Here is a 26,799-nt window from a genome sequence, read left to right on the forward strand (position 1 = left end):
ATTAGTACATTGGGCGACCGTGGGCGACCGTGGCTCAGGTGGTAGAGGGTCGTCTTCTGATCGAGAGGTTGGGGGTTTGATCCCAGTACCTGACTGTGTCGAAGTGTCCTTGGGCAAAACACTGAACCCTGAGCTGCTCCCAGTGGTTGACTAGCGCCTTGCATGGCAGTCCATCCCACTGGTGTGTGAATGTGAGAGTGATTGGGTGAATGAGCTGTTATGTAAGCGCTTTGAGACTGCTTCAGTGTGGTGATAAAGCGCAATATAAATCAAGTCCATTTACCATTTGCATTAGCAAAGTGACCCCTAAACTGCACTGTAAACCCGAACGTTCAAAGTAATTAAATATATAAAGTAATTTGTAGTAGTTGGTGTAACATGTTCTTCCTTTTTGAGTTACTTTAACTAATATTTGTTTAGTAAGCATAACTTAATAGAATGAAGTAATTCCATGCTAAGAATGATAAAGTCCTGTTATTTCTGTTGTTTCAAATAGTGATTATTTCAAAATAAACTTAATTTATATAGCACTTTAATTTACAGTCATCCAACCTTTTAAGTTCTGGAAAATTTTGACTTTTAAGTTATTCAACTTAAAAAAAGAATTGAGACAATCGATCGCCTCAATTTTTTGAGTTCTGGTAACTTATTCGGGTTTACAGTGTGGAAGTAGTTTTAAAAAGCATCGTGCATCGAGAAATTTACGCACTCTAACAGTGAACATGAAAAGTTCTGTATTCTTTTCACTTTTTCTCACAATAATAATTCTGTAAATGTATGTAAAAAAAATTCTACAGTAGATATGATGAAAAAGGAAGAAGTGTGTTTACTGGTACTCAGTTGCTCATTTCTGCACCCTGAGTTTGGTGTTCAGGTTACATAGTGTTAAAAAAAAAATGCCCAGGGACATGTAACAAGTCAGTGGGCTATAGGCGTATGCATTAGCTGAGTAGAGGCGGGTTGAGCTTGGCTGATCAATGAGCTGTCTGAATATAAAGCAGGTTGCATGTGTTACTGAGCATGAGTGGATCTACAGGTTGCAGAGGTAAGCTGATCTGTCCGCTATTCGGTCTAACTGTTTCCAGGCCACTAATACACCTATGCATTATTTGATTCAAAAAATTGCATGTTTAAATTTAAGTTAGTAAAACCATTTTGTAATTAAATTTTTGCTTCTTAGTTGTTCTACATTTTTAACAGTTTTTTTCATTATATATATTTGGGTTAGTTTAAATGAATTTTGCTTTTGTTTCAGATGTTGTGGTTTGTTGCATCCGTTCTTCTCCTGTGTGTCCCTGCGGAAAGCGCCAATGCAATCGGTCAGTGTGTAATCTGACATTTTAAGCAACAAATCAGCAGGGATGTACATTCCAATTAATACACTGTATCCATTTTTTTCCCTCTCCTTCAGGTTGGTGTTATCACATCGGAGAATGCAGTAAGTGTCTCATTCCTTGTTTTTAAAGTGTTAATCCATGTTCAATACCTTTGGTTTAGTTCCCTATTATGAGTTTTATTGCATCAATTCTAAAAAAAAACATCTTTGTTTTGGTTTAGATGACACGACCTGGCCAATAAATTTTGCTCCTCACTGCAACGGAACCCGACAGTCCCCCATTGACATCAACTCGTCAAACGTCACAATCAATGAAAACCTAACGGATTTCACTTTTACAAACTACAACAACACCGGCGTGTTAACAAAGATTGAAAACACCGGCCGGACAGGTGAGCATGGGATGATATACAGACTGAAATTTAGTGAGATTCTCATCAATCCTTGGATATAGTGCATGTTAGGAGTTAACTGGATTCATTGTTTAAATGGTATTTTGAGAGATTTCTCACTCCTTCTTTCTTTTCCAGTTAAAGTTTCCTTTGCTAGTGGTGTTGGCATTTCTGGAGGAGGCCTGGGGGAGAGCTATGACAGCCTGCAGTTCCACTTGCACTGGGGCAACGGTACCACCGAAGCTGGATCAGAACACACGCTCAATGGTGTTCAATATCCCATGGAGGTATATGAATATTTAGCATAAAAGGGAGAGAGAGGAAGAGAGAGAGAGAGAGAGAGAGAGAGAGAGAGAGCGAGTTGACCGAGTCAAATTCCTCGTGTGTACAACATACACTTGGCCAATAAAGATGATTCTGATTCTGATTCTGATTCTGAGAGAGAGAGAGAGAATGACAGAGAGGAAAATTAATAAATAAAAGTATGAGGTTTTAATAACAATAATAATCATGATTAAAACATGAACTGAAAATACAAAGGCCAGTATTCCACTTATTTACAATATTCAATTCTTTAAAATGACTGTTAACACTCACTCATTCCATCATTACGCACTATAGTTATATATATATATATATTGAGAACCAGTGTTGTAGACCGACGGTGGCTGAAGGTGATCTCATTAAAATGTCTTAAGAATTGACTTTGTATCAATTGAGATTGAGAGTATGTGTTTAATAACCTAAACATGAATATTTGCTTTTTTCGCTCTCTCCAGCTACACATTGTAAACGCTAAAAGCTCCTACAATGGAGACACGACTCTTGCAGTCCAGGACTCATCTGGGCTTGCAGCGCTGGGTTTTTTAATTAAGGTGAGTAAAGCGGTGTGCTTTCCACAAACTTGAAGTATTGATCTAAATCAATAGATATGTTTGCATTCTGATAAGTATTGTAGATCTGAATATTAAAGGTCAATAGAGTGTAAAGTAGTTTTCATATGCATTCTAAAATCAGCTAGATTACAAAAAGCTTGAAGTTGCACTAAAAGTAATATTTTCTCTTTGAAATGATTTTACAGGTCGAACCGGGAACTACAGACAGCCCAGCAAGCTGGAAGGATTTGACTTCCTATCTGTCCAATATTACCGAGATGGGTAAGTTTTTCTTTATCTACTAAAGTTTTCTGTGTCAAGGGCAATTCTGAATAAATGTTTCTGTCTGCAGGTCAGTCTGCAACGATAACTCATCAAATTTCACTTGACTCCCTACTGGCTGGCGTTAATCGTTCTAGCTATTACCGCTACAACGGTTCACTGACCACCCCTTCATGTCAAGAGGCTGTGGTCTGGACTGTGTTCAAGGAACCCATACAAATCAGTGAAAACTTGGTAAGATTTTAAATATACTAACCCAAAAAAAAAAAAAAAAAAATGCTGGCAGCCCCTGCATTAAGTTAATCATCTCACAATTCCTTTGGCAGCTGAAACTCTTCAGCACGTCTGTCCACGTTGGAAACACGTCCACCCCACTGATGGTCAATGTTTGGAGAGCAGTTCAGCCAGTGGCGCTACCAGTTCAGGCAACAAAGTCAGGCAGCAGTTCCATCAAAGCTACTGGTCTCTCTCTGTGTCTGGCAGCACTCTGCCTCGCCCTGGGGAAGAGATGAAAGCAGGATTTAGAGTTGCTGTCTCTTGGGCAACATGCAACATGATAAATATTTGTACAAGTGTGGAAAAGATCGCCTTCTTTCTATTGTGGGAAATCTCGATCGCATCTGGTAAAATCATTTTGAATGCATGCTTGCTGACTGGCTGTGTGACTTTGCATTAAGTCAAGCCTTAATGTTGGCATATGTTTCTACCTCTAACATTTACAGGAAAGGGTAAAGAATTTTACTTAAAGCTTTACGTTTGTCTTCTGTGTTCCAAAACTGCACTGTTGCAAGTTCAGCACAAAGTCTGTGGTTTCTTTATATATTTGTGTAATGAAGGATTGTAAAATCAATTGAGCATTGTTATTTTTCTAAAATAAAGTTCATTAATGACCAAATCCTTTCCTGAGCCGTCATTGATTCTTGAGCAAATGCATCTGCATGCAATGGTGGAACTTACATTTTCAATATTACTACTAGTTTAGGAATCTTCTTGCAGGTTTTGGACAATTTCGTACTTCAACATTCATTATTGTACACCATGTTTTACAGGGTGTTGCATTCAAGTGTATCGGAGCAATTACAGAACAAGGGCACTCAGAGAGCGCAAATCTCTGGTATCGGTGAGACCATGACCATTCACATTTCAAAGGCATTTTAATATCCATTAATAACCATACAGTAGGTCTACATATACAGTATGGGCACTGCCAATTCCCCCCCAAAATTGTCATTAAATGCATAACCCGGTCTAGATGTAACTCTAAGGGGGAATTGATGAACCAATCAGACATGACTGAGACAAATTTAATGAAGATCTGAGATATGAGTGTTTGAAATTTTGCCAATAGTGAAAGATAGGGATTTTTTTTTTTTTTTAAGATTCCCTCCAAAATGTAATGGAATCTTTCATAGTGTAAGGCCTATCTTTGGTTAAATTTGGTCAAAATCTGAGAAGGACTTTAAATGTAATCTTGCAAACAAAAAAAAAAAACAATAAACAACAAGCTTCTGCCTAGTGCTCATTTAATAAAATGTTGGAGTCTTTAGGCTCCTTCCCTGTTTAAGCAGCTATAATATGTTTTCTGTTGACAAACCGGATGAGGACAGCTGCCATGGTACAACAGGTTTTCCCCGTCTTAGCGGCCCCTTTGATATCCAGTTGCTACTCTCTGTAGGCAATGCTCTGGCGTATAAACTAGGCCCAATTCTCAAAAAGATTGCTGAAACTAGTGGTTAGCGGAAAATTAGTGTAAAAGCAGAGAACATGTTGGTTGATGTGCTGATTGCAAATGTCCATGTTCCAAGCTAGATTTCAAGTCCTTCATGCTCAAATGCACAGTTTAAAACTGCTTATGGACATGGTTAGCTTAGAGATGATTTCATGCTTATGCCAACGATTGTGCAGAACCTTATGATGCAAATGTCGGAAAACTCAGCTACGTTGTACAGCACTATGCGGTTGTAAAAAAACGGAGTGATACCAGTGAACAACTTGTCTGCATGAACTCAAATTATTTGTTTGAGTTCATGCAAACAAGTATTGTAAATATCATCAATGATTATCTTTGCACAATATGTTTGTATTGCGGTAGTACGTGCCCTGCAGAGTTTTTTTCTGTAACAACTTTAAGGACATCCCAAATTGATTTGATTACAATTTGACTAAAAAAACCTGACATTATCCCATTCTGAATACAAGCTCTTTGAAAAATGCAAAAGATTGGCCAAAATCTGCTGTTTTGACGGCAATTTAGATTTTTAATTTAAGAGGTCAAGAGCTCAATTTACATAAAAACACAAAACTAACAACAAAACATCTATTACCAATTAATCAAAATACATAACCTTGGAAAAAGTGTTTCACTTCCCCTTTAAATAACACACAGTCTCAGCTGTAACTCATGATAGTTTTACTTTCTGAGAAGCAGAAATAAGACTGTTGCATTAATTGAACTGAAAGCACATCAAAACCGAAAAAAATATACAGCTGTTAGTGTGTGTTAAGGAAATTATATGCATAACACATCATAATGATATGTCATGCACAATCACTTATTAACCTTTTATGATCAGTCTTAACACAAACACCTTATGTAATCTCTATTATTGGATTGATGGAAAAGTACAAGTAATGATCATTTCTAATGTCGTAAGTTGATTCATTAACTACATGTATTATGCTGAATCATGATATTAACAAGGATGTGCACTACGTGGCAACATCTTTCTCTAAGGGTTACAATATACTCTGTATCGAAGGTCTGCTGAAAAATGTACAAAAGAAGAAAGTGTAGTCTGGATGCAGCAAAGCAACATCCAGGTTTTACCTAATGACACCAGTGCATGCATATGTACTGATTCAGCTTCAAAAATAGCTGCACGTTGGTCCTTAACGTTGGCATACATTTCTACCTCTAAGGCAGGGGTGTCAACTTCATTTTAGTTCAGTATATCTAAAGCTCATTTACAGAGCCAGGAGAAGAAGATTCACCGTCCACTCAGAAACCTTTGGATTACAATTTACAATACAATACAATAAGATGATTGTGGATTTTTTTTACCAAAAAAAAAAAAAAAAAACTTACAAACTGCAGCATTAAGTAACCGTAAACTTAAATTTACTTGATATTATGAACATATGTTATTTAATTTAGTGGAATAATTTGAGAAAATGTGAAGGATTTTGATAAATTTGAGGCTTTTTTCATCAATTTGTGAATAAGAAATGCCTGCCATCATGTGATATAAGCGTTGTAAATTTGTATTCATGTGTATTTTGAGGGGCATGGATATCTTGAGTTGAAGTAATTTGAAAATGAATTTACACAATGATATATATTTCTTTGTCACTTTTACTTTCTCCGGCGGGCCAAAATAGATGCTCTAAAGGGCTGGATTTGGCCCCCTGGCCTTGGGTTTGACACGTGCTCTAAGATTTGCAGGAAAAAGTAAAGACTTATACTTAAAGCCCCCTGAACCTTTGTCCTTTTTCTTTAAATGCTCTCCTGCTACTTGACCTCTCATTACCATGCTTTCTTTATTGGGGTAATGGAGTAATCTAAAGTACATAAATGACTCATCTCTTCCCTGAGCACTCTTTTATTGTAAAGCAAATTCATCTGCTTGTTGGGATTGAGCAATAAAAGGTGAATCAACACGCTACTTTGATTCATCAACCCTTTCTACCTTCATGGCACCAAGATCTATCCCAGAAGCAACAATTTGATAAAGAAGTGACTTAAGTTGACAAATTTCTCTACAGATTTGGTCTGAAACTGAAAATTAAATACTTTTTGGTCAGAAGTCTAATTACAAACTAAAATTGGCTGTATAAATAATTTACACAAACAGAAATGTTTGTAAACTCATCCTTAAGAGATAAAATCTATTAAAAAATCAAATCAAATAAATAAAAATCTATAGGCTTGGTGTTTATCAGCGTACACACATCTGTAAAGATCTCAGTGAAGAAGTCATTGAAGAGGAACAAAGTGATGCCAGAAAGACAAGACAAACAAAAGAGCTGCCGACACAATGTTGACAGGTGACAGCAAAGAGATGCCAGGACAGATATGTATGTCTAGTTAAGGGTGGAAAAAATAGATTTTATACATGCATTCATTAACAAGTATGTCAACATAATGGTAACGCCATCAAGATAAACACAACTTCCTCATTTTTACCAAACAGATAAATGACTGCACTATGAGCATACTGGCAATGAAGCCAACTTAATCTATAACTTAATCTTTTATCTGCGTATTTAACAACAAAATAATTCTAAAAAAAAAAATCTAATAAAGTTGGTTTATTCAATTAAGCTGAAAGGTTCTCAAATAAAGTTTATTTTAGAATTTCCTTCCTGTTCATTTACATTGCCAGAGATTTGGCATGTCTTGCTATTATTGTAAAATCACTTTTCATTTATTTATTCGTCTCCATCAGAAAATCAGGTTATTCCATGTCATGAGAAAGAAAAAAAAATCCAAAGCAAACAATGACCTAAAAGATATTCTAAACTTTTGAACTCCATGGAGGGCGGAGGTTTCATATCAGCTGATTCATGGTCTGTGTACATATAAAGATGCAAGATGAGGATGCACCGCTGTAAACGAGAAGAGGAGGCACCAGCTCATCTTCAGTCACATTCATTGGATTCTACAGCTGGGGAACCTGATTGGACGAAATTGTATGAAATGTGATTTCTTGTTGATTTTTTTGCCTGAAAGATGCCATTTCGTGCCATTTTTATCTTCTTTCTATTCATATTTATTCTTAAGCAACTAATACTCTGTTGAAGTCTAATCGCAAAGAAATGAAAAAGTTGATAATTGAAACTCTTTTTGAAGATGCACATTCCATTTGTACTTACATGGTATTTTTTGGGTTTTTTTGATGGTTTTCTACAGATGTACAGGTTTGTGGTTTCTGCTCTCTTTCTTTGTGCTCTGGTGCCGAACGCTGACTTGGCCGACGATTCAGGTCTGTATATTTCCAGTGTTTCCAAAATTACAAGATATTAGTTGCAATCATTTTGATTCTGTCTTCTTTTTTTAGGTTGGTGCTATCACTTGCCAAGCTGCGGTAAGTTCACCATATTTTCATGTCAAACGACCGTTTTTCCATATTTACCACTGCCGCTTTAGTAAGCTGAGACATTTATCAATTTATTTTGATTCCCAGGTTACACTACCTGGCCAACGAATAACGCTCCGTACTGTAATGGTACTCGACAGTCCCCCATCAACATCAACACCGATGCTGTGACATTTAACAGCAACTTGACTGCATTCGTCTTGAACAACTACAATGCAACCAACGTGTTGACGAAGATCGAAAACACCAATCGAACAAGTGAGGAGTCTGATTTTACGCCGTGAGAATTTTATTCTACATGGAATGTTTTTGACTCTTTCTTCACCCTGCAATTGTTGAATGATATGCCTAGGGTGGAGCAGGGAGCATGAATGCAACATGCAACATGATCCACCTAATGCTACTTTTGTCCTCCTTTTATTTTCATTTAGTCAAAGTCACCATTGGCAGTGGAGTGACAATTTCTGGAGGCGGTCTGGGCGAGAGCTATGATAGTCTGCAGTTCCACCTGCATTGGGGTAACCGTACCTCTGTCCTCGGCTCTGAACACACTCGGAATGGCGTTCGATATCCAATGGAGGTACAAAGCACTGGTGAACCCATTATCTTATGCTGCCTTTCTGCTTTTCAGTTTCACATTTGTAAAGTGTCTTCTTTAAATGTCTTCAGCTGCATATCGTGAACAGTAAAAGCTCCTTCAATGGAGACACAAGTATGGCAGTGAAAGACCCGGCTGGACTGGCAGCTCTTGGTTTTTTTATCGAGGTGAGAAAAGTTCTTGGCTCACATTTACGCCACACTTCTCACTTTGTATGAATCGCCTACTCAGTGCATCTTCTGATGACATAATAAATAAAATATTGCATTTTTCTGAATTAAAGAGAACTGTATTTTAAGCTTTGTCAACGTGTGTTCAGGCCATGCCAGGTACTGCAACACAATCCCCAGCCAGTTGGGCAACCTTGACCTCGTACTTGGCTAATATTACACTGGGCGGTAAGGTGTTACCTTTATTTGGAAGAACAATCAGTTTATTTATGTGAATTAGAAGATGCAAAAGCTACAGGGTCTTGTGTTTCTGCCCCCAGGTCAGTCAGTTGCTATTACTCATCCGATTTCCCTGAACTCACTTCTGCCCGGGGTTGATTTCTCCGAGTATTACCGCTACAACGGCTCATTGACCACACCTGCCTGTAACGAAGCAGTGGTTTGGACTGTCTTCAAATCAACGATCAAAGTCAGCTCAGATGTGGTGAGGTTTTGAAATCTTTTATAAGCAAAGGTGAAAGTAACGGATTACGATAACTCACGTTACTGTAATTGAGTTGCTTTTAAAGGTACAAAATCAGTCATTTTACTTGTGCTTCACAACATTTTAAAAGAAGTCATTTGTTACATTTCTACGCCCAACCGTTACTGAGTAAATTATTATTTTTTGTTTTGAAATCATCAACGAACATTGTGAAACTACAAAAAAGGCAATGAACAGAATAAACGTAATCCAAGGCACCAAAACAGCATTTGAATTTAATTATTTGGTGTTATTTTATTTTTTAAAAAGACTAATAATAAATAATAACTTTTATTTTGAGTACTATTTAATTTAACTACTTTTTACATGTACTTAAGTATTTTCTGGATGACTTAGTACATCAGTACTAGACAACAGTACTTCATTTACACAATAAATCCCTTTTTCTCTGTCATTTTTATTGTCTTCTGCGGGCTGGATTTGGCCCCGGGGCCTTGAGTTTGACACACATGCCTTAATGACACCTATTGCTTTAGCGTTAGATTGTTGTTTTTCCACTGCTGGATTGTATCTGATGATCTTGCAAACATCATTTCCAGATCGACCGCTTCAGCACAATGCTCCGCATTGGTGACAGCAGTTCTGAGTTGATGGTCAATGTGTACCGAGGGCTCCAAACTCCACTTCCTGTCCAGAGGTCATTCAACAGCTCCTCCACAGCTGTCAGTTCCATCTCCTCACTAGTGCTTGTGGTCCTTCTCCTCGTGCTAGGGAACAGTTAAACGCATGCTTCTGCTCTATCCCCAGTCTGTTCTGGATTATGATTGGCTGTAACTATTATTTGATGCATAATCTAGAGTGACATGCACTTTTTTTTATAGCTATACAGATTCCTAATTAATAAAATGCATCGCTGCACGTTGCTCAGCGTGGGAAACATTCTGCATCCGCAGCCAGATTTGAGCGTGAAGGTGTTCAACTAGATTCAAATGTGACTTGACTTTGGCATGCATGTCTCCCTGTGGTCGCTGCAGACAATGCTGATTTCCTGCCTGTAGCTTTTCCTTCTGTATTTTGTAATTCGATTTGCGTTTGTTATGTCCCTGTGTTTGCGGATAGTGTTCACCGATATATGTTTTTTTTTTGTCAAGCGGAGCAATCAAAATCAAAAAGAATGTGCAAGAATAACAACGGGTAGTTTTAAAAATTCCATTGTTTACATCACACTGAACCTTGTGCACTTTATTGCTGTATGCTACACGTCCCTAGTTTAATGTGAAAGTTATTTGGTTTACATGACAAATAGCTTTTATAGAAAACATAGTTTTAATTTAGTAAAATTTAATGTCCCAGTTTGTTTTTATTCACAGTGATTGTCCAAAACAAGTGAACAGTGCATTCATGTATTATTTAACCTTTTCTCACTTCATTGACAGAATAAACACTGGTGTACTAAATCAAACTACCTTGACCAAAGTGCCTATGTTCTATGTTGTAAAAAAAAAAAAAACTGTGTAATAATTAACTAGGTAATATTTACATTCATAGAGAGAAGGGAAAAAAAGATTAATCTAAGTTTGCACATTGTGCTTTAAAGGCCTGAGTTTCTTTTTTGTCAAATCAAAATTAAGATTTGTCTCATTGAAATGTGTCAAAGCCCAAATCCTAACCCTCTTTTGTCACTTCTGCTTGAGGCAGAACAACACATTTTTACTATTTTGCCTTTGCCCTTGTCTTTCTAACCTTTAGTAACCGTCGGTTTCAGTGTTCTATAGCATAGGTAGCACACACGGATAGGGGACTGTCACTGGAGAATGATTGCTATTCATCAACTGATAAATACACAGAGGTGACAATTTCATCTTGACAATGGTGAGATAAGATCATCAGATGCGATTAAGAGAAAATGTTCAGAATGCAGTTGTGACAAAAGAAAATGTAAAAAAAACAAACAAAAAAAACAGCAGATGATTAAGCTTGTGAATTTGGAACATCAGCAAATACATTTTCCCACCATTATTACTTTACTACTTGCTTATGTGAGGCTGATCTCCTCTACTACCCAATGATAAACTAAGTGTATTTGCTTAATTCATTTGAAACTAAAAACATCACCTGAACCTTCAGCCCTAAGCGGTTCCATGATAAAAGTAAACATTCTTACTCACTTTACCTGTCACGGTGTGTGTTTTATTTGACTTTCACTACAGACTGAAGGATAATTGTGAGTCTCCAGCAAAAAGAGTGTCAAACGAAACCTGATCTTTGCAAATAAATGAGCCAAATGACCAAAAAATGTTGAAAAATAAATGTTGTATTGCAAACAGGGCTGTGGTCATTTATAATTGTGATTGCGCAGTTCATAATTATTTACAATTATTGCGTAATTATAATTGTGAGTGAAGCAATTGGTTGCTTTTGTATCAGTAAAGGCTGGGATACACTGTGCGATTTTTTCAATCGTTGCACTCAGCTCCAGCTCAAACTGTGTGACTCAGACGCAGAGCCCAAGTGTGCGCAGCTCACGATGCATGTTCTCACACTGTACGGTCCGACACTCTGATACGATCTGACTGCTCACACTGTACGTTCATACACGATACGTCGGGGTCTTGTTTCCAGAAATGCAACGGACAAATAATAATAATGAAGAAGAAGAAGAAGAAGAAGAAGAAGAAGAAGAAGACTGAAGCGTCACCATTAAAACAGACGAAGAAGAAAAACCCGGAAGTGGGGAGACGCTCGCAAATCTCAGCAAAAAGAGCTTTAATAAAGAAAAGACGGCGACGTGATGGACCAGGAGCTGGCTAGACAGATGTGGGCATGACAGTCCATCAATTTTACAGCGTTTACGGTAAGCCAGTCCATGTCACTGCTTCAACTGTGCGATACCCTCACGAGGAGCGACATACTAAACTGAACGCCGTCACTAGCCTCGCGAGAACTGCCACCTGAAATGGCCTGAGTAGCAGTTCTCACGAGATTAGTGCCGACAGCGGCAACAAACCCGGAAACAACTCAGAAAAGAGATGATGAATGAAGACGTTCCGCCGAAAATAACAAAGAACTCGTGTAAATAGGTTGTGAAATGTGACAGAGAGTTTATCTTCCTAAAGACCATCAGGATGGGACACAGTTACACGTTCTGTTAGATTAATAACTGAGATTTTAACGTCTACCACAGCGGAAGGAACAAGTAAGTCACCATGAAAAACCAGCCAATCACAAGCGCCACAAATACAGTATACCCTGCTTTAAAAAAGTGTTAAATGATGTAAAGTCTGTGTTTAATAAGTCATTAGTGAATACCAGAGAACCAGAAAATATGTAATGGAAAATATGTAATAGAAATAAAATGTAAATGTTTAACTTAAAGACAAGCACTGTAAAATTAACAGTAAATTTGCAACGTGTTGACTTGTGTATATATATTAGGCAAGGCAAGGCAAATTTATTTGTATAGCGCATTTCATACTCAAGGCAACTCAATGTGCTTTACATGATAAAACATTCAATTGTTTAAAATCAATAAGAACATTTAAAATCATCAGTAAAATCATCAACAAACACATGACATCATCAACATGACCAAAAATCTCTCTCTCAATCATATCAGTAGAGAAAAAAAGTGCCTTTAACTTTGATTTAAAAATGTTTAAATAAACACATGTGCTTCATAAACCCATTTATGTTTTTATTTAGGCTGTTTTATAATTTAGGAATTAGGGCTGGGCGATATATCGAGATTTCAGATGTATGAATTTTTTTATTTTGGCGAGTCGCTGCTTTTACTTCTCAGAACAACATGTAAAGCTCAGTTAGATGATTAATGAGTGACACATGATGTGCAGCTGTTTGTTAATAAATGAGCCTGTGTGGCATTTTGCATCAGCAAATTTAACCCAGAATTGTCTTTCTGGTCAGACTTTATTTGATAAAATTATTGGGATTTATATCGTATATCACCATTTTGACAAAATATATTGAGATATGAGTTTTGGTTCATATCGCCCAGCTCTAGTAGGAATGTTCACAGCATTTCAATGTTAATAAAGGTCAACCTACCAGATTCTAATCACATAATTGTATTTAGTAAGTGGTTGACAAGTGGGTATTTTAGATTTCTTGTCCACCTATATTAAAATATAAGGGATACTGGAGCTTGGTTGGGCGGGTGGGAAGGCTCGTAGTGGGCACCAGAAAATTTCCCTTTTTTCAAATCCAAAACTTGATAGGTATGACCCCAACCCTGATTGTAGGTGTTAGCCATTTAATAACGGCATAGAGTGATTGTGTAAGAGACTTCATGAGATATCCGGGACCAGCCCACTCTGCAGTTTCAGTGTTCAGGGTTTATGTAATCTGATACTCTTAGAAAAAGGAGTGTGTGGGTCACTTTAGCAGGTCACAGAGAATGTGGTCGGTACGCTCCACAGATATCAGCGTAAACAATCGTTTCTTTTGAATTTGTTGTTATTTCTCTTGATATTGGTTCTTCCTTTCATTGTGAAGCCTTGGATTGTTCACTTTCTAATAGGCAGAGGTGTAAAAAGTACTGATATCACATTTTATTACAGGAATGCAGTCATTTTTAATTGCAAATTGTGGAAAAAACTCACAAAATTCCACTAAATTACACAAAAATTGATTACAAATTCAATAATTTTTTTAAGTGAAGATCCGGCAGGGGCTGATATTAAAAACTAGAGCTCAATTGATGATAAAATTGTTATTTTTGGCATCCCAGCATTAGGGTTTAAAAGCAGAGGTGTAAAGAGTACTGATATATTCTACTCAAGTAGAAGTACTGTTACTTGTTTGAAATTATACTCAAGTACAAGTAAAAAGTACTCAAAGTTAAAGTTACTAGTTACTTTCACCCCCCACATTTACTTTTGGTCATAAATCTTGCAAGTAAACATTTCATGTATGAACTTAAAAAGGAAGAGACCAAATCTTGCACAATTGGAACATAATTTATTTTACATCTGTATGAAATAAAAGGTTTGTCAAAATGTTTAAAAAAAAATAAAAAATTAAATAACACCAATGAATTCAATAAAAAATAAAAAAATAAATCTCAGTCTCTAAGTAGAGCTACATTTATGAACTGAGAAGCAGAGAAAATAACTTCCATTCAATGTTGTTTTGGCGCCGTGCATTAATGACCAGTGATACATTTGAATGTTGTTTGGTTATTTTATTTTTTATAGTTTCACAATGTTCGTTCATCATTTTACAACAACAAAAATAATAATAATAATTTACTCAGTAATGATTGGGTGGAGAAATGTAGTGAATTACTTTACTTCTTTCTAAAACGTACTTAAGTACAAGTAAAATGACTGATTTAAAAATATGAAGTAAAAAGTAAACCTACCCATAAAAGCAACTCAATTACAGTAACGTGAGTACTTGTAATCCATTATTTTCACCACAAATAATACACGAGCGTAAAAAATCACTTCTTCTGCAGTATATTTCTGTTGTTGTTTCTCTTGACATCAGTTCTTCCTTTTATTGTGAAGCGTTGGATTGTTTACTTACTGTTTGGGAACGTGAGCTGGGCTCAGGCTATTGTGAGGCAGGTTAGTTTTAACCTATACTTGTCACAATAGTCGCCCTGAAACCGCCCCTGTCAAGTTTCAGTGTTCAGAGTTAATGCAATTCAATACTCAGAAAATGAGTGTGTGCACTTTTGCAGGCCACAGAGAATGTGGCCGGTACACTTCAGAGATATCAGCTCAACCATTTAACACCTACCACGATGCCGGCGACACATCCCATATGCGCACATTAAAAATACCGTAACTCTGTTAAAGCTCACTCTATTGGAAAAAAAAATCAACTGTTTCTGAAAGCTAACGTGTCTTTATTGACAAACTACAAACATTACGGTAATCACGTTCCCTCCTTCGTAGAAAAACCCAGAAGGAAATCGCTTTGGCTTGCAAGTGTAATAAGCTGGGTTTCCATTACAGATTTTCACATAATAAAAGCTATATCTGTAAATGTCAAAAAAGTACAATTGTGTTTTGAATGTGTTTCCAATGAACGTTGTTTTGGGCAGGAGCCTCGCCACTCCCGTGAAATCTCATCCCGCGAGATTTTGCTTCAGGAAAATGGATGCTTCAAACCTCCTTATAACACTCCGTATTCCTTTGTGGTTTCATGTCTAATGTGGCAGTAATAATTTTTTAAGTATAATGCTAAGAAATGTCCCGGTCGCCTCTTCAGTTTACACGTACCGTGTCAGGTTTACTCGGAGAGAAGTGGTCATGTGACCATGTACGTCACGTCCTGTGGTATGTATTTGCGAAAAAAGTGTTTCCATATCGCTTTTGCGGAGAATGGTCCAGCTGCAGATACGCAGGCCCTCCAAACCACGCCCATCCAAACCACGCCCATTGTGGCTGTGACATCGGAAATGAAACGTTTGCAGCGTACAAAATAAAACCCAGCAATGTAGCAGCTACAATTAGCATATTAATCAACGTTTGAATAAAGAAAAACTATAAACGGACTTTATTAGTGGTTTAATTTTTATTTATTTCTGATTTACTTACATAAGCTATTGTCTCCCAAAGTGGGCGTGTAACGCTGCAAAAGCTTCATTTCCGTTGTTGTAAACTCTACGTGTTACGCTGCAAATGCTTAATTTCCGTTGTCGCCGCCACAATGATCATATTTGGAAGTTCAACTTCCTTCAACTTCCTTTACGTTGGCCAGCAACTGGATATAATTGCTTTTGCGACATATTTCAATGTTGAAACGTCTGAAATACCTCCTCATGAAAGTGTAAAAACATTTTTGCGATATTTGAGTGTTTTTTCGAAATGTGGGTGTTACCATTGCCAGTTTTTATTGCGCTATTTAGATTTGTAAATAGTTTTACACATTCTAAATGTCATATATTTGTTGAAAAAAATCTGTTACACATGTGAGCTTTCATTGTTTTCGTCCTACTAAATCTAAAAAAATCTGTGTTTTTCCTGAAAATGTAAAAAAACTGCCAATTATTGGAAGTCTAAAGTGTTATGGAAAAAAAGAATAAAAACACTTTCTCTTATGGTATTTACTATTTACTGACCATTTTATATACAAAATAAGCAAAAAAAACCCAGGCGGAGATGTTATTATTACAGGTGTTATAAACATTTTTCCAGCAGTCAAAGTTAAAGTGGACATTTACAGTACATTACAAACTGGTGTTTATGAATTTTAAAGAAAGATCTGCTGATTTAAAGTCGAGTCTAACACATCATCCATCTAAACTCAGATTTCTAATAAAGCAGTTGATTATTAACATGACAGACATCAGAACGAGGCCGCCGCTTTGTAGCACAGAAGACGAACCCTTCAGGTCACAGCGGCATTCCTGTGGCCTTCTGGGCTTTTTTGGTGCTGAGGTTGGAGCCGGAGCCGGACATCTGAGCCAGTCTTCACCGATGGACCTGGCACTGACGTTCTCTTGGTTCAGTAATCCATTAATAATCACCCAATAGAGGTTGTCCTTGAAGAAGTAGGCATCTCCTGCACACCGGCAGCAGGAAATAATTGATTATATGAAGCAGTTTTTTTTTTTTTAAAAGCAACAGAGATAAAGGACAGATATGGCAGTAAGATGATTGTTTGAGTGTTGGACAACTTCATTTTAATAAAAAATTAGCATTTACGTACGGAAGCTTATATTGCATTCACAGAAGAAAAAAAAGCTTATTTTTTTCTGAATTGATGAGATAAAATCAGTGAATTAAAAAAAAATGCCCCGTTTTTTTCTGTTTTTATAGGAAATATTTTTTGTTTTTTTCTGAGCCCATTAGATAATTCTACAAATGAAAAACAAGGGCTATTACCTCGCATTTGTTTTTTTTAATTCTCTCTAATTCATCACAGCTAATTTCATCAAAGTATTGCATTGGCACTATGTAATTAGTTGTTGTAATAAAATAGGGCGATGCCTATAGCACATGTAGCAGTAAGTGTTCCAAAATTAAATTAATCATTGTTACTCACTTTACCGGTTAGGGTGTGTGCTCTTTGAATGAATATATATTATTGCTGGTCTGAAGCCATGAATTGTAGTGAACACTTCATACTGGTGCTAAGCATGTGTCTAACACAGTTAGTATATTTGTGTTGTTATGGGTTGGACGTTACCATCTCCCCAGGTGATGACGTCATCCATAAGGGAAGGCATCCCCCCCCAGAGGCTGTTGTCTTTTGGGTAGCCCGACTCCGGGTGCTTGGTCACCTGTTTGTCTTTACGGCTCTCGTCAAACCTCCAAAACTCCCCTCCACTGAACAGGTACGTCATGCCGTTGTGGGCCCAAATGAAGGCTGCGTCCACTCTTTCGACTGACAACCCAGATTTTGTCTTCATGCCCCACTCGGAGAGGGGCCGGGGGTACCCACTCATGACCTCTGTGTCCTTGAAGACCCAGTACTGTGACCCTAATGAAGCAGAGTTAAAATTAACTCTTAGGAATATGTCAAACTATGATGTTTGTGGGGAAAACAGTAATTTTGTTCAAACCGATGAAGAAGATAATGTGGCTGTCGCTCTTCCTCTCGTACACAGCATCGATCTTGTTGGTCCCCGGGGGCAGACCTATCCAGAAGTTTTTGATCTGAGCCGGGTTTAAAGACACCAAAGACCTGTCTCGCGTAGTCCTCCAAAAATGTTCACCTTTAGGAGAAAATTAGAATAAACAGTGTTCATATGGAACAATTAGACCTTCTCATATTTTTGTAAGAAAACATGGTTACACTTTACTTGAAGTTTTATACAAAAGGCTGACATTACACTGTCATTATCTGTCTAAAACCAGGAATTGAAGGAACAAAGATAGAATAAAAGATAAAGTGCTTATATCATCGGGATATGCATGAAGGGGTTGGGGACGAGTAGGGTTCAGGGGTATTTTGGGTTAGGGTTAGGCATGGGGAAGGGTTAGAGTTAAGGTTTGGTTTAAGGTCGGGTTAGGGTTAAGGTTTGGTGGGGTGAGGGATGGGTTAAAGGTAGGGTTAAGGTTAGGGTAACAAAGGGTTAGGGTTAGGATAGGGAACTAGAGGTAAGGGTTTGGGTTAGGCAGGATATTCTTCATGATACCTTATCCATGCTATTGACAGGTGTCATGTCATATTAATGACAGCGTAATGTCAGCCTTTATGTATAAAATTTCAAGTAAAGTGTTACCAAAAAGACATATTAAAAAATAATTGTGCTTTAGCATATTTACCTTTGAAAAAGAAGACCTCTCCTCGAATGTTTGCTATTGCATCAAAGCCTCCGTTACAGCGCTCGAGGAATGAGGGATCAACCCTGAAACAACAATAGTGTCTTTAGGTTGACTTGATGCTGTTTGGTAAAGAAATCACTAGAGGGAGCTCAACACTAAAGGCCTGTTCCATGATCTTTTATGTCTGCCCTAATGCTGATCCTAAATGACTCACAGTCAATATTTGTAAACTGAGTGCATTAACCATACACTCGCAGATGGTAAATAGCCAATGAAAAGTGCTGACTGACTGAAGATGAGCTGTGTGCATGGTTTCCACACTCACTGCTGTGTTGGTCTTGGTGGAGGTGGACTAGGTAAGCGAGGGATGTTCGAATCTTCACCGCCTGGTCGCTCACGTTCTCTCACACCTGCAGCCGACCAATTACAGCAGACAATGAAAACCAAGTAGTGAAAAAAGCAGAACATCTCCACATTCCTCTCTGACCAGATAAGCAGGTTAAATGGTCCAACAATTTTACATCAGAACGGGACACTTTTTAACATATTTTGTTGAGGTATTAAATTATTAAGACAAACTAATGATAGATAGTTAACAGTATATCAGAGATAAAGTGTTGTTATTATCAGTATTGCTAACCTTCGTGTGGAATTCCACTCATTTTCATTTTTTTTTTTTTGGTCTTACAGTAATCATAACATTTGAAAGAAATAGAAGATATGGAAAAAGTTTCTGGTGTCTACATCTTTTTCATCATATTTATCTTATTTCATTTATATTTTCATTCAGAGTCAAGTTCCAACCTTTTTTTGTCTCGTGTACCCCCTGCGTCCCTTTTCAAACCCCTTGACAATCTGTTAGGACCCCTTTGTTTTTGTTTATCGCCAAAGTTAAAACTTGACGAATACAACTGAGCATCTTTCTAGCATTTTTTCATTCTACCACTAAATACTATTCAACAAAAGTATTAAATGAGCTCTTCCCTATAGGGTACATTCATGCATAAATCAGGGGACATAGGATGTTATCTTTATTATCATATGTTTGTGCAAGAAACGTATGAACATATTTGTACAGCCTTTTGAACCAAAACTAAGGATGCCTGAAGTAATTTTTGGTTTTTCTATCGAAGCTGTTAATTGCCGACAGTTGGAAAATGTCGTTACATTGGAAATGTTGATTACCGTAAAGCTGCTGAATGGCCAGTTTGTCATCCAAGGCCAGTTGAAAATTGGAGATGTCTTCTACCGCTCCTTGGTAATACGGCCTCATGATGGAGGGATCGGTGGAGGAATGAGATAGACCCAGGGCGTGGCCAAACTCATGCACTGCGACTGTGAACAAGTCTGTTGTGCTGGCAGCACCTGAGGAAGTGTGAAGCAACAGTGTCATCGTTCCAGTTTGAAGAAATGTAAAAAAATTACTTTTTGATAACATTTTGTAGCCTTTTACAAGCCATCCATCTAGTATTGTACTCAAGACCACATTATTCGAGACCAAGACTTGCCCGATACCGGAATGCACCGAGACCAAGACTTTTGGGAGTTAAGACCAAGTCAAGATCAAGACCGAGACAACCCAAGACTGAGACAAGACCGAGGCCATAAAAATCTATGTAAAAAAACCACGATCAGGTTGAACGGTTAAACAACATTCTGTCTAGTTTTAGTTTCTTTCAAGTTATTTTTGACAAACAAAAACATTACGTATGAATCGAAGATATTTATCGATTTACCAAGTTATTTTGCTGATTATCACATTAGTAAAGTTGAAGAATAGCAGAAGTAAGTGCTGGTCTTGATTGGTCTTAACAGCAATATCCAGAGTTTTGGCACTCCGAGACTGAGACAGGACCGAATAAAGATGCTTTCAAGTCCGAGACAAGACCAAGACCTTTAAAATCTGGTCTCCGGAACAAGACCTGGTCTTGAGTTCTACAACCCTACATCCAGCTATCATTGATACAAGAGGATTTCATTTAACAAACACCTCCAAAGCTCCAGATCTCATCATCATCAAAGTGTGTGTCGCCTGCCACTTCAAATACGCCAGGAAAGAAAGCGTGGGCCAGCGTGCCACCCTTCCCATCGAAGGGGTATCCATCATCATGGAGCAAACGGGCAAAAGACACTCGGATGTCTCCTCCGCTGCTGTCACTGGACGTCTGACGGAAAGTCAATGGTGCTGCGTCGCTCCAGGCCTTGAAGGCATGAGTGAGGAGGGTGACCACCAAACTGTTGGTCATGCCCGGTGAGACGGCTGCCCTAGGGTAACTGTGGACACTGGAAAGAAGTGCAACCAATCAGAAGATTGTAAGATTAGAGGTCCTCTGAATTCACAAATTGAAGTACAATCTATATACAAATATAGTTCCACAGTATGATATGGACCAAAATTCATACCTTGATATTTTTTCTCAAAATGGCAATGCGATATAAATCTCGATGATTTTAAATCAAATGAAGTCTGACTAGAAAGACAATTCTGTGTTAAATTTGCTGATGCAAATTGCCAAACAGGCACATTTATTAACAAACAGATGTACAATATCTCATGTTTTTCATGCTGTTTTGAGAAGGAGCGAAAGCAGCTACTGTATAATAAAAGCTAGAAAATAAAAATATATCATCATAAGCGATATTGTAATTTTCTATATCGCCAAAATAAAAATCTCGATGTATCTTGAATCTCGATATATCACACTTGTGAGTGAATTTTGTAGTGTGGCCTGTTTAGTAGTAAGAAGTAGTGAAAGCAGCGACTCCAAAAACAAGTATTTTGATACAAAATAAACTATATATATATATATATATATATATATATATCAATATAGGCAGTTTTGTAATTCTCTATATCGCCAAAATAGAAACTCAACATAATTCAATTTCAACCTGTTCAAGATGGTGGTGGGGTTGTGTACACCCACAGTTTCTACAATTTCCCCAAAATTATAAAAGGATTTGGCAAGAGGGCTGAAAATGCAAATCGAATGGACAAATAGCCAAAGTGCGTGTAAAACATATAACTCCATGACTCATGTAGGAAGTGAGTAATGATGACACAACGTGACAGGAAACCCACCTCCATGTGAGGTCTGTCTTGTGCCACTTGAGGCCTGACAGGGCATATCTTTTCTTCCTGCGTCTCTTCAGCATGTCCTCACTTCCAACTATGTCAGGCAGAGAGCATCGTGGCGTGTCCATGAGTTTCAGCGTTTCGTCATCTGAAGGAGAAGTAAATCGCATGTCACATGATGATGTTCGGAGAGCGGATTACGACAGGAATGATGGATTTATTGTGATCCCCCTGGCATGTGATTACATCTGAGGCGCTATCTAAAATAAAATAAAAAATATTACCAATACTAGTAATAATGCAGGAATGATCAATACTACTTTAATAATAATAATGTATGTTTTCATCATAATATACAACTAAATTTGGTGACATTAATACTGATTAGTTATGATAGAATTTAATTTAAAAAAATAATTTTAATCAAATTATGAGAACCTTTGCAATAATTTCTCAAAAATTACTTTCCATATCTATGACAATGATTCTCAAACTTTTTGGGTTCAACTACCTTCTTTATCTTATTTCTGAATCCAAGTACCACCTTTTGTCCGACTACAACAATTAGCTCAGAATACTATGAAAAATCAACTATAGAACATAATGATGGAATAAATGAGTGATGACACACATTTAAAGAATCTCATTATAAATAAGCAGATTGAAAGTTTTTCTGTATTATTAATAGAACAGGTTATCTCCTGCTTGGTGTGAAATATTTTTTGTGCTTTCATTTATTAATTTTCTAATTTTGCTATACCCCCATTTGAGAAACACTGATCTATGGTGCCATATTTATACTTTTTCTTGTCTACATCAGAACTAGAAAGATTCCCTCTGATTGTTTGAGTCTTTTGACTTATAAGAGATCATCACTGTTGTAGAGTAGCTTCGACTTTTGATACAATTAGAAAATGAATAAAGTATGAAGCTCCAGTATGATGACTATTAAATCCCACGCTGATGCATTTGGAACAAGTTGGAGTCTAGACAGAGACGATTAAAGAGACTCTCACCCAGCACTCCAGTTTCCCTGAGCCCTCCAAATCTCTGCATCACTCTGATAGCGCTCTCAATGCCCTCTTTGGTCTGCAGTCTGCTGGTGCGGGGGTCCGGGGGAGGCAGGTAGCCATACCTGCTCAGCCAGTCCTGGAGGGAAACACATTATTTTCTGACAAACAACACAACGGCAGAACTTCAAATCCATAACTGAGCAGTTAATGCACCAGTAATGAAGTTTAAGCCACAGGAAACAACGTTTTTTGGTGGTTTACTTTGATGTCTGCAGGTTATTTCACTTTACATCACATCAGGTATGAGTACAGATACATTAAGGTTTAAGATCTAATGAGTCAGGTCCATCACAGTTTTTTTTTTTTTTTGGGTCAGGGTGTGGTTCAATTTCATATGAAAACGTTTTGAACTGTTTCATGCTATCCGTTTTGAAACCTGCCCTTCTTCCTGTTTGCCTCCACCCTGCAACATTCAGTTATTAGGAAATGTGTTGGCCCACTTTTTTTTTTTCAACACACTGCTATTGATCTGTCTTTGATGTTTATTTTCTTGATGAGATAGGTATGAGGAAAACTTATGGTCAATTATTATTTTCTATCCACATGATATTTTTTCCCCCGTCCCTTCGTTAAGAGTGACAGACTAGATTTGAACTGTTCCACTGACTGTTCGAAATCGCATACTAACGTATACTATACACTACACACTCAATGAGTCTATACTGTCTACTGTCTACTATTTGTTGGAGCTATTTTCTAGGTTCAAATAATTTAATATTTGACCTTGTTTGTGGGATCGACATTGATATTATTTGGTCCAGCATAAAGTCCGCTTTCTCTGTGCCCCATAAACATCTATTAAAGATTTTTGCCGTCCCACTATTAGTATAATTAGGATGATGAGCGTTCCCACTGAAGTATACTTCCAAGTTTCCCAAGATGCATTTGGAACCTAGAATGACAAAAGCCTGAAGAACACTGAGGCTAAATATCTCCGTTGAAACCTTTGAAAGTTCTGAAAGCATTTTAAGCAAGAAAGTCACCAAGTAGAATATTGACGTGTGCTTTGATCATTGAAACTCGTGGAAAACACATTTCATGCTAACATTTCAGAGATTTTTGGAGACCTGCCACTAACAAAACTTCAAAACAAGAGCCCTAGCGTAAAAAACTAATGGAAAACAAGAAGAGACGCTTTTGTTTTGAAAAGAGAATGTTTGATTTTTAGCTTGAAGCCAGTCCTAGGATGATTTTACATTTCGCTCACAATGCATGATGTGTTGAGTTGAGTATGACATACTCAACTCATTAGTTGAGTATACTATACTATATCAGTACATTTCACTTAAGAAATGTACTGATATAGTATACATTCGGGTATTTCTCTCATATTTAATCTTTGCATATTATCTATTGTGAATGCACAACATACTCATTTTGACATCAAATTTAGCATGAGTACTACGTAAGTAAGTAATTTAAAACACAGCCACAGTGTTCTCTACAAATGACCTGCTTTAGGAGCCAATCCTGTGCAGTCATGATAAAAGTCGACACATCTTTGTTATAAGAAGCGCACGACTCCTTTATGAAGCCAGATGTGTGCATTCTGCATCTGCAGGTGAATGCATGAACTCTGATCACATCTCCAAGCAGCAGGTTGCAGCCCAGAGCAGGGACAGTGGACAATTGGTACGGCTCAAAGAAAACCAAACAAACTAAACGAAAGAAAAGAAAAGAAAAGAAAAAGCAACAGAATAGGTTTTATAGAAGGTGCTGTACAAACAATTATGCTTTAGAACTGTTGGGTAGAATTAACTATTTAAGAACTTGCACATACAGACAGAAGCAGGGTTGCTAAATAAATGTACTCTTTTATTTAGTTTGCGTAAGACAAACAGTTATTGCATTAACCACAGCAGAAAAAGAGGGGGGAAAGCAGAACTAAGCCCTAAAATTGTAGTTACTCAATGTACACTGCACATCTGTGCAGCCAAAGCCAAAGTTGTGGCTTAAACCATGTCTCTTGTCTCTTGTTTTTTTTTTTTTTTTTAAATTCTATTGAGATTTCTAGAGTTTCAGAAAGTGGTCATCCTTATGTGCAGCAGCAGATCATGTTTCCCGACAGTGACAACCCCATTATCTGTCAAGTATAAATAATAATAATAATAATAATAATAATAATAATAATAATAATAATAATAATAATAATAATAATTAGGATATACAACCACCAAACATTATTTTAATGGATTTTAAGCATTTTCACAGTTTGGTTAAGTTAAACTTTATGAATGTACATTCATTTTTAAAAGATGAACTATATTTCCTTCAACAATTAATGATAAAAATCGGTAAATGAGAATTCATGTGACTACATGTGGCAGTGGCACATGTATGGGTTAAAATATGCTAAGAACCAAAAATATTTAAGTGTTTTCTAAAATCAGAAGCTAATGAATATAAAACATTTTATTGTTGAAAGTTTATTAGTTAATCTTCATCTTATATGTTTTTAAGAATGGATATTCCTCCGAATAAAAATAATCTTTAGGACACAAAATAAAGTCACTGACAGCCGAAAAAAGCACCAAAAGAGCTCCTTAATGACATTTTCTAAGATGTAAAAGGATTAAATATTTGAGATCCACACACACACACACACACACACACTCACCACCGCTCTGCTGTATTGTTGAGGCGCTGCTGATGTTCCATCCAACGTGAATATTATCATCCCCAGCATAAAAACCATCTCCATCTCTGTATCTGCACAGAAAGCACTCTGTTACTCAGAGGATGTTTATAACTCAGCAGAAACTCACACATATTTTCGTCTCCACTCGTTTCCAACAAACCATCTCTAAAATCATGCAGAGCTGAGAGAAGCTTACCGTTGTTTCCTCTTTTGAAGCTCAACTGTCTCTTGGGACTAGGTTGGGTTTTTATTGATCAGTTGGTGCTCTGACTCTGCCCTCTCTCTAAGGCTGAAAGTAGGTCTGAGTCTTCCTGCTCTGCCTCAAACCCTTTATGGAAGGACATTTGTTTAGATATACCAGAGGAGTGCATAACAAACTCAAGTCACTGCACCCAGTGGACACAGAAATCAAGTTTATTGGTGTTATCCCCATTTATTTTACTTTGTCTTGTCCTGTCCTGTCCTGTCCTGTCCTGTCTGATTATAGTGTATCTTATCTTATCTTGCCTTATCCTATCTTGTCTTGTCTTAGCATATCTTATCATATTTGAACTTGTCTTATCTGATCATATTGTATCTTATCATGTCTTGTCTTGTCTTATATTTTATTTTGTCTTGTCTTGTCTCATCTTATCATATTTCATCTCATCATATCATATTTTAACTTGTCTTGTCTTATCTGATCATATTGTATCTTATCTTGTCTTGTCTTGTCTGATCATAGTGTATCTTCTCTTATCTTGCCTTATCCTATCTTGTCTTGTCTTATCATATCTTATCATATTTTAACTTGTCTTATCTGATCGTATTGTATCTTACCATGTCTTGTCTTGTCTTATCTGATCATATTGTATATTGTCTTACATCGTCTCATCTTATCTTATCCTGTCTTATTCTATCTATCTATCTATCTATCTATCTATCTATCTATCTATCTATCTATCTATCTATCTATCTATCTATCTATTTGTCTTGTCTCATCAAAAACAAGTATTTATTATTATTTATCAATCAACAGAATTGGATCATGGTCTGGTTTGGTCTTCTCTTGTCTTGTCATATTGTATCATGTCTAATCTTATCTGATCATAGTGTATATATATATATATATATATATATATATCTTATCTCATCTTATCCTATCCTATCTTGCCTTGTATTGTCTTACATCTTGTCTTGTCTGATCATAGTGTATCTTATCTTATCTCATCTAATCTTATCCAGTCTTATCCTATCTTGTCTCGTCTTATTATATCTTATCATATTTTAACTTGTCTTGTCTTATCTGCTCATATTGTATCTTATCATTTCATGTCATGTCTTATATCTTGTCTTGTCTCATCTTATCTTATTTTATCTCGTCTTATCCTATCTTTCCTTTTCTTGTCTTGTCTCATCAAAAACAAGTAGTTAATATAATTTATCAATAATAATAAAAATAGGGAACACGTGACTTTTTTGAATCCTGTATAAAAATAATGCAGCGTATCAATGATTAATAATATTGTAATAATAATAATAATATATATAACATTGG

General features: G+C 36.9%; 2 protein-coding genes across 3 annotated transcripts; one reads left to right on the forward strand and one right to left on the reverse strand.

Annotated features, from left to right (window-relative positions):
• Positions 1–976: 976 nt before the first annotated feature.
• Positions 977–10,695, forward strand: LOC114481802 (uncharacterized). Its single transcript, XM_028476840.1, has 17 exons — positions 977–1,045; positions 1,256–1,319; positions 1,412–1,438; positions 1,558–1,728; positions 1,867–2,015; positions 2,508–2,603; positions 2,810–2,885; positions 2,956–3,119; positions 3,212–3,379; positions 7,795–7,867; positions 7,943–7,969; positions 8,069–8,239; positions 8,413–8,561; positions 8,651–8,746; positions 8,899–8,977; positions 9,070–9,233; positions 9,833–10,695. The coding sequence occupies exons 2-17, from the start codon at positions 1,256–1,258 to the stop codon at positions 10,013–10,015; spliced, it is 1,857 nt and encodes a 618-aa protein (XP_028332641.1). The 5' UTR covers positions 977–1,045; the 3' UTR covers positions 10,016–10,695.
• A 5,162-nt stretch (positions 10,696–15,857) lies between these two features.
• mmp25b (matrix metallopeptidase 25b) lies at positions 15,858–25,551 on the reverse strand. Of its 2 annotated transcripts, XM_028476232.1 has the most exons (11): positions 25,459–25,551; positions 25,242–25,333; positions 22,568–22,700; positions 21,558–21,699; positions 20,466–20,758; positions 19,661–19,840; positions 18,801–18,885; positions 18,476–18,558; positions 17,770–17,922; positions 17,394–17,687; positions 15,858–16,766 (listed from the first exon to the last, which is right to left on the reverse strand). In XM_028476232.1, exons 2-11 carry the CDS (start codon positions 25,323–25,325, stop codon positions 16,495–16,497), a joined length of 1,719 nt encoding a protein of 572 aa, XP_028332033.1. In that variant the 5' UTR covers positions 25,326–25,333; positions 25,459–25,551; the 3' UTR covers positions 15,858–16,494. The 2 variants fall into 2 exon arrangements, with proteins under 2 accessions (XP_028332033.1, XP_028332034.1); XM_028476233.1 differs by lacking the exon at positions 25,459–25,551 and having other exon boundaries at positions 25,242–25,432.
• Between the last annotated feature and the right edge of the window lie 1,248 nt (positions 25,552–26,799).

Source organism: Gouania willdenowi, chromosome 19 (assembly GCF_900634775.1).
Source record: "Gouania willdenowi chromosome 19, fGouWil2.1, whole genome shotgun sequence".
NCBI classification, from domain to species: domain Eukaryota; kingdom Metazoa; phylum Chordata; class Actinopteri; order Blenniiformes; family Gobiesocidae; genus Gouania; species Gouania willdenowi.

Bases quoted from the DNA above. Each gene is read 5' to 3' on its own strand.
- LOC114481802 (XM_028476840.1), top strand. From the start codon at position 1,256: ATGTTGTGGTTTGTTGCATCCGTTCTTCTCCTGTGTGTCCCTGCGGAA. The intron at 3,120-3,211 runs GTAAGATTTTAA...TTCCTTTGGCAG, and splicing joins TACAAATCAGTGAAAACTTG to CTGAAACTCTTCAGCACGTC. The intron at 7,868-7,942 runs GTCTGTATATTT...TTCTTTTTTTAG, and splicing joins TGACTTGGCCGACGATTCAG to GTTGGTGCTATCACTTGCCA.
- mmp25b (XM_028476232.1), bottom strand. From the start codon at position 25,325: ATGGAGATGGTTTTTATGCTGGGGATGATAATATTCACGTTGGATGGA. The intron at 18,886-19,660 runs GTAATCAACATT...GGTCGGCTGCAG, and splicing joins GGCCATTCAGCAGCTTTACG to GTGTGAGAGAACGTGAGCGA. The intron at 16,767-17,393 runs GTAACGTCCAAC...GCCGGTGTGCAG, and splicing joins CGTCATCACCTGGGGAGATG to GAGATGCCTACTTCTTCAAG.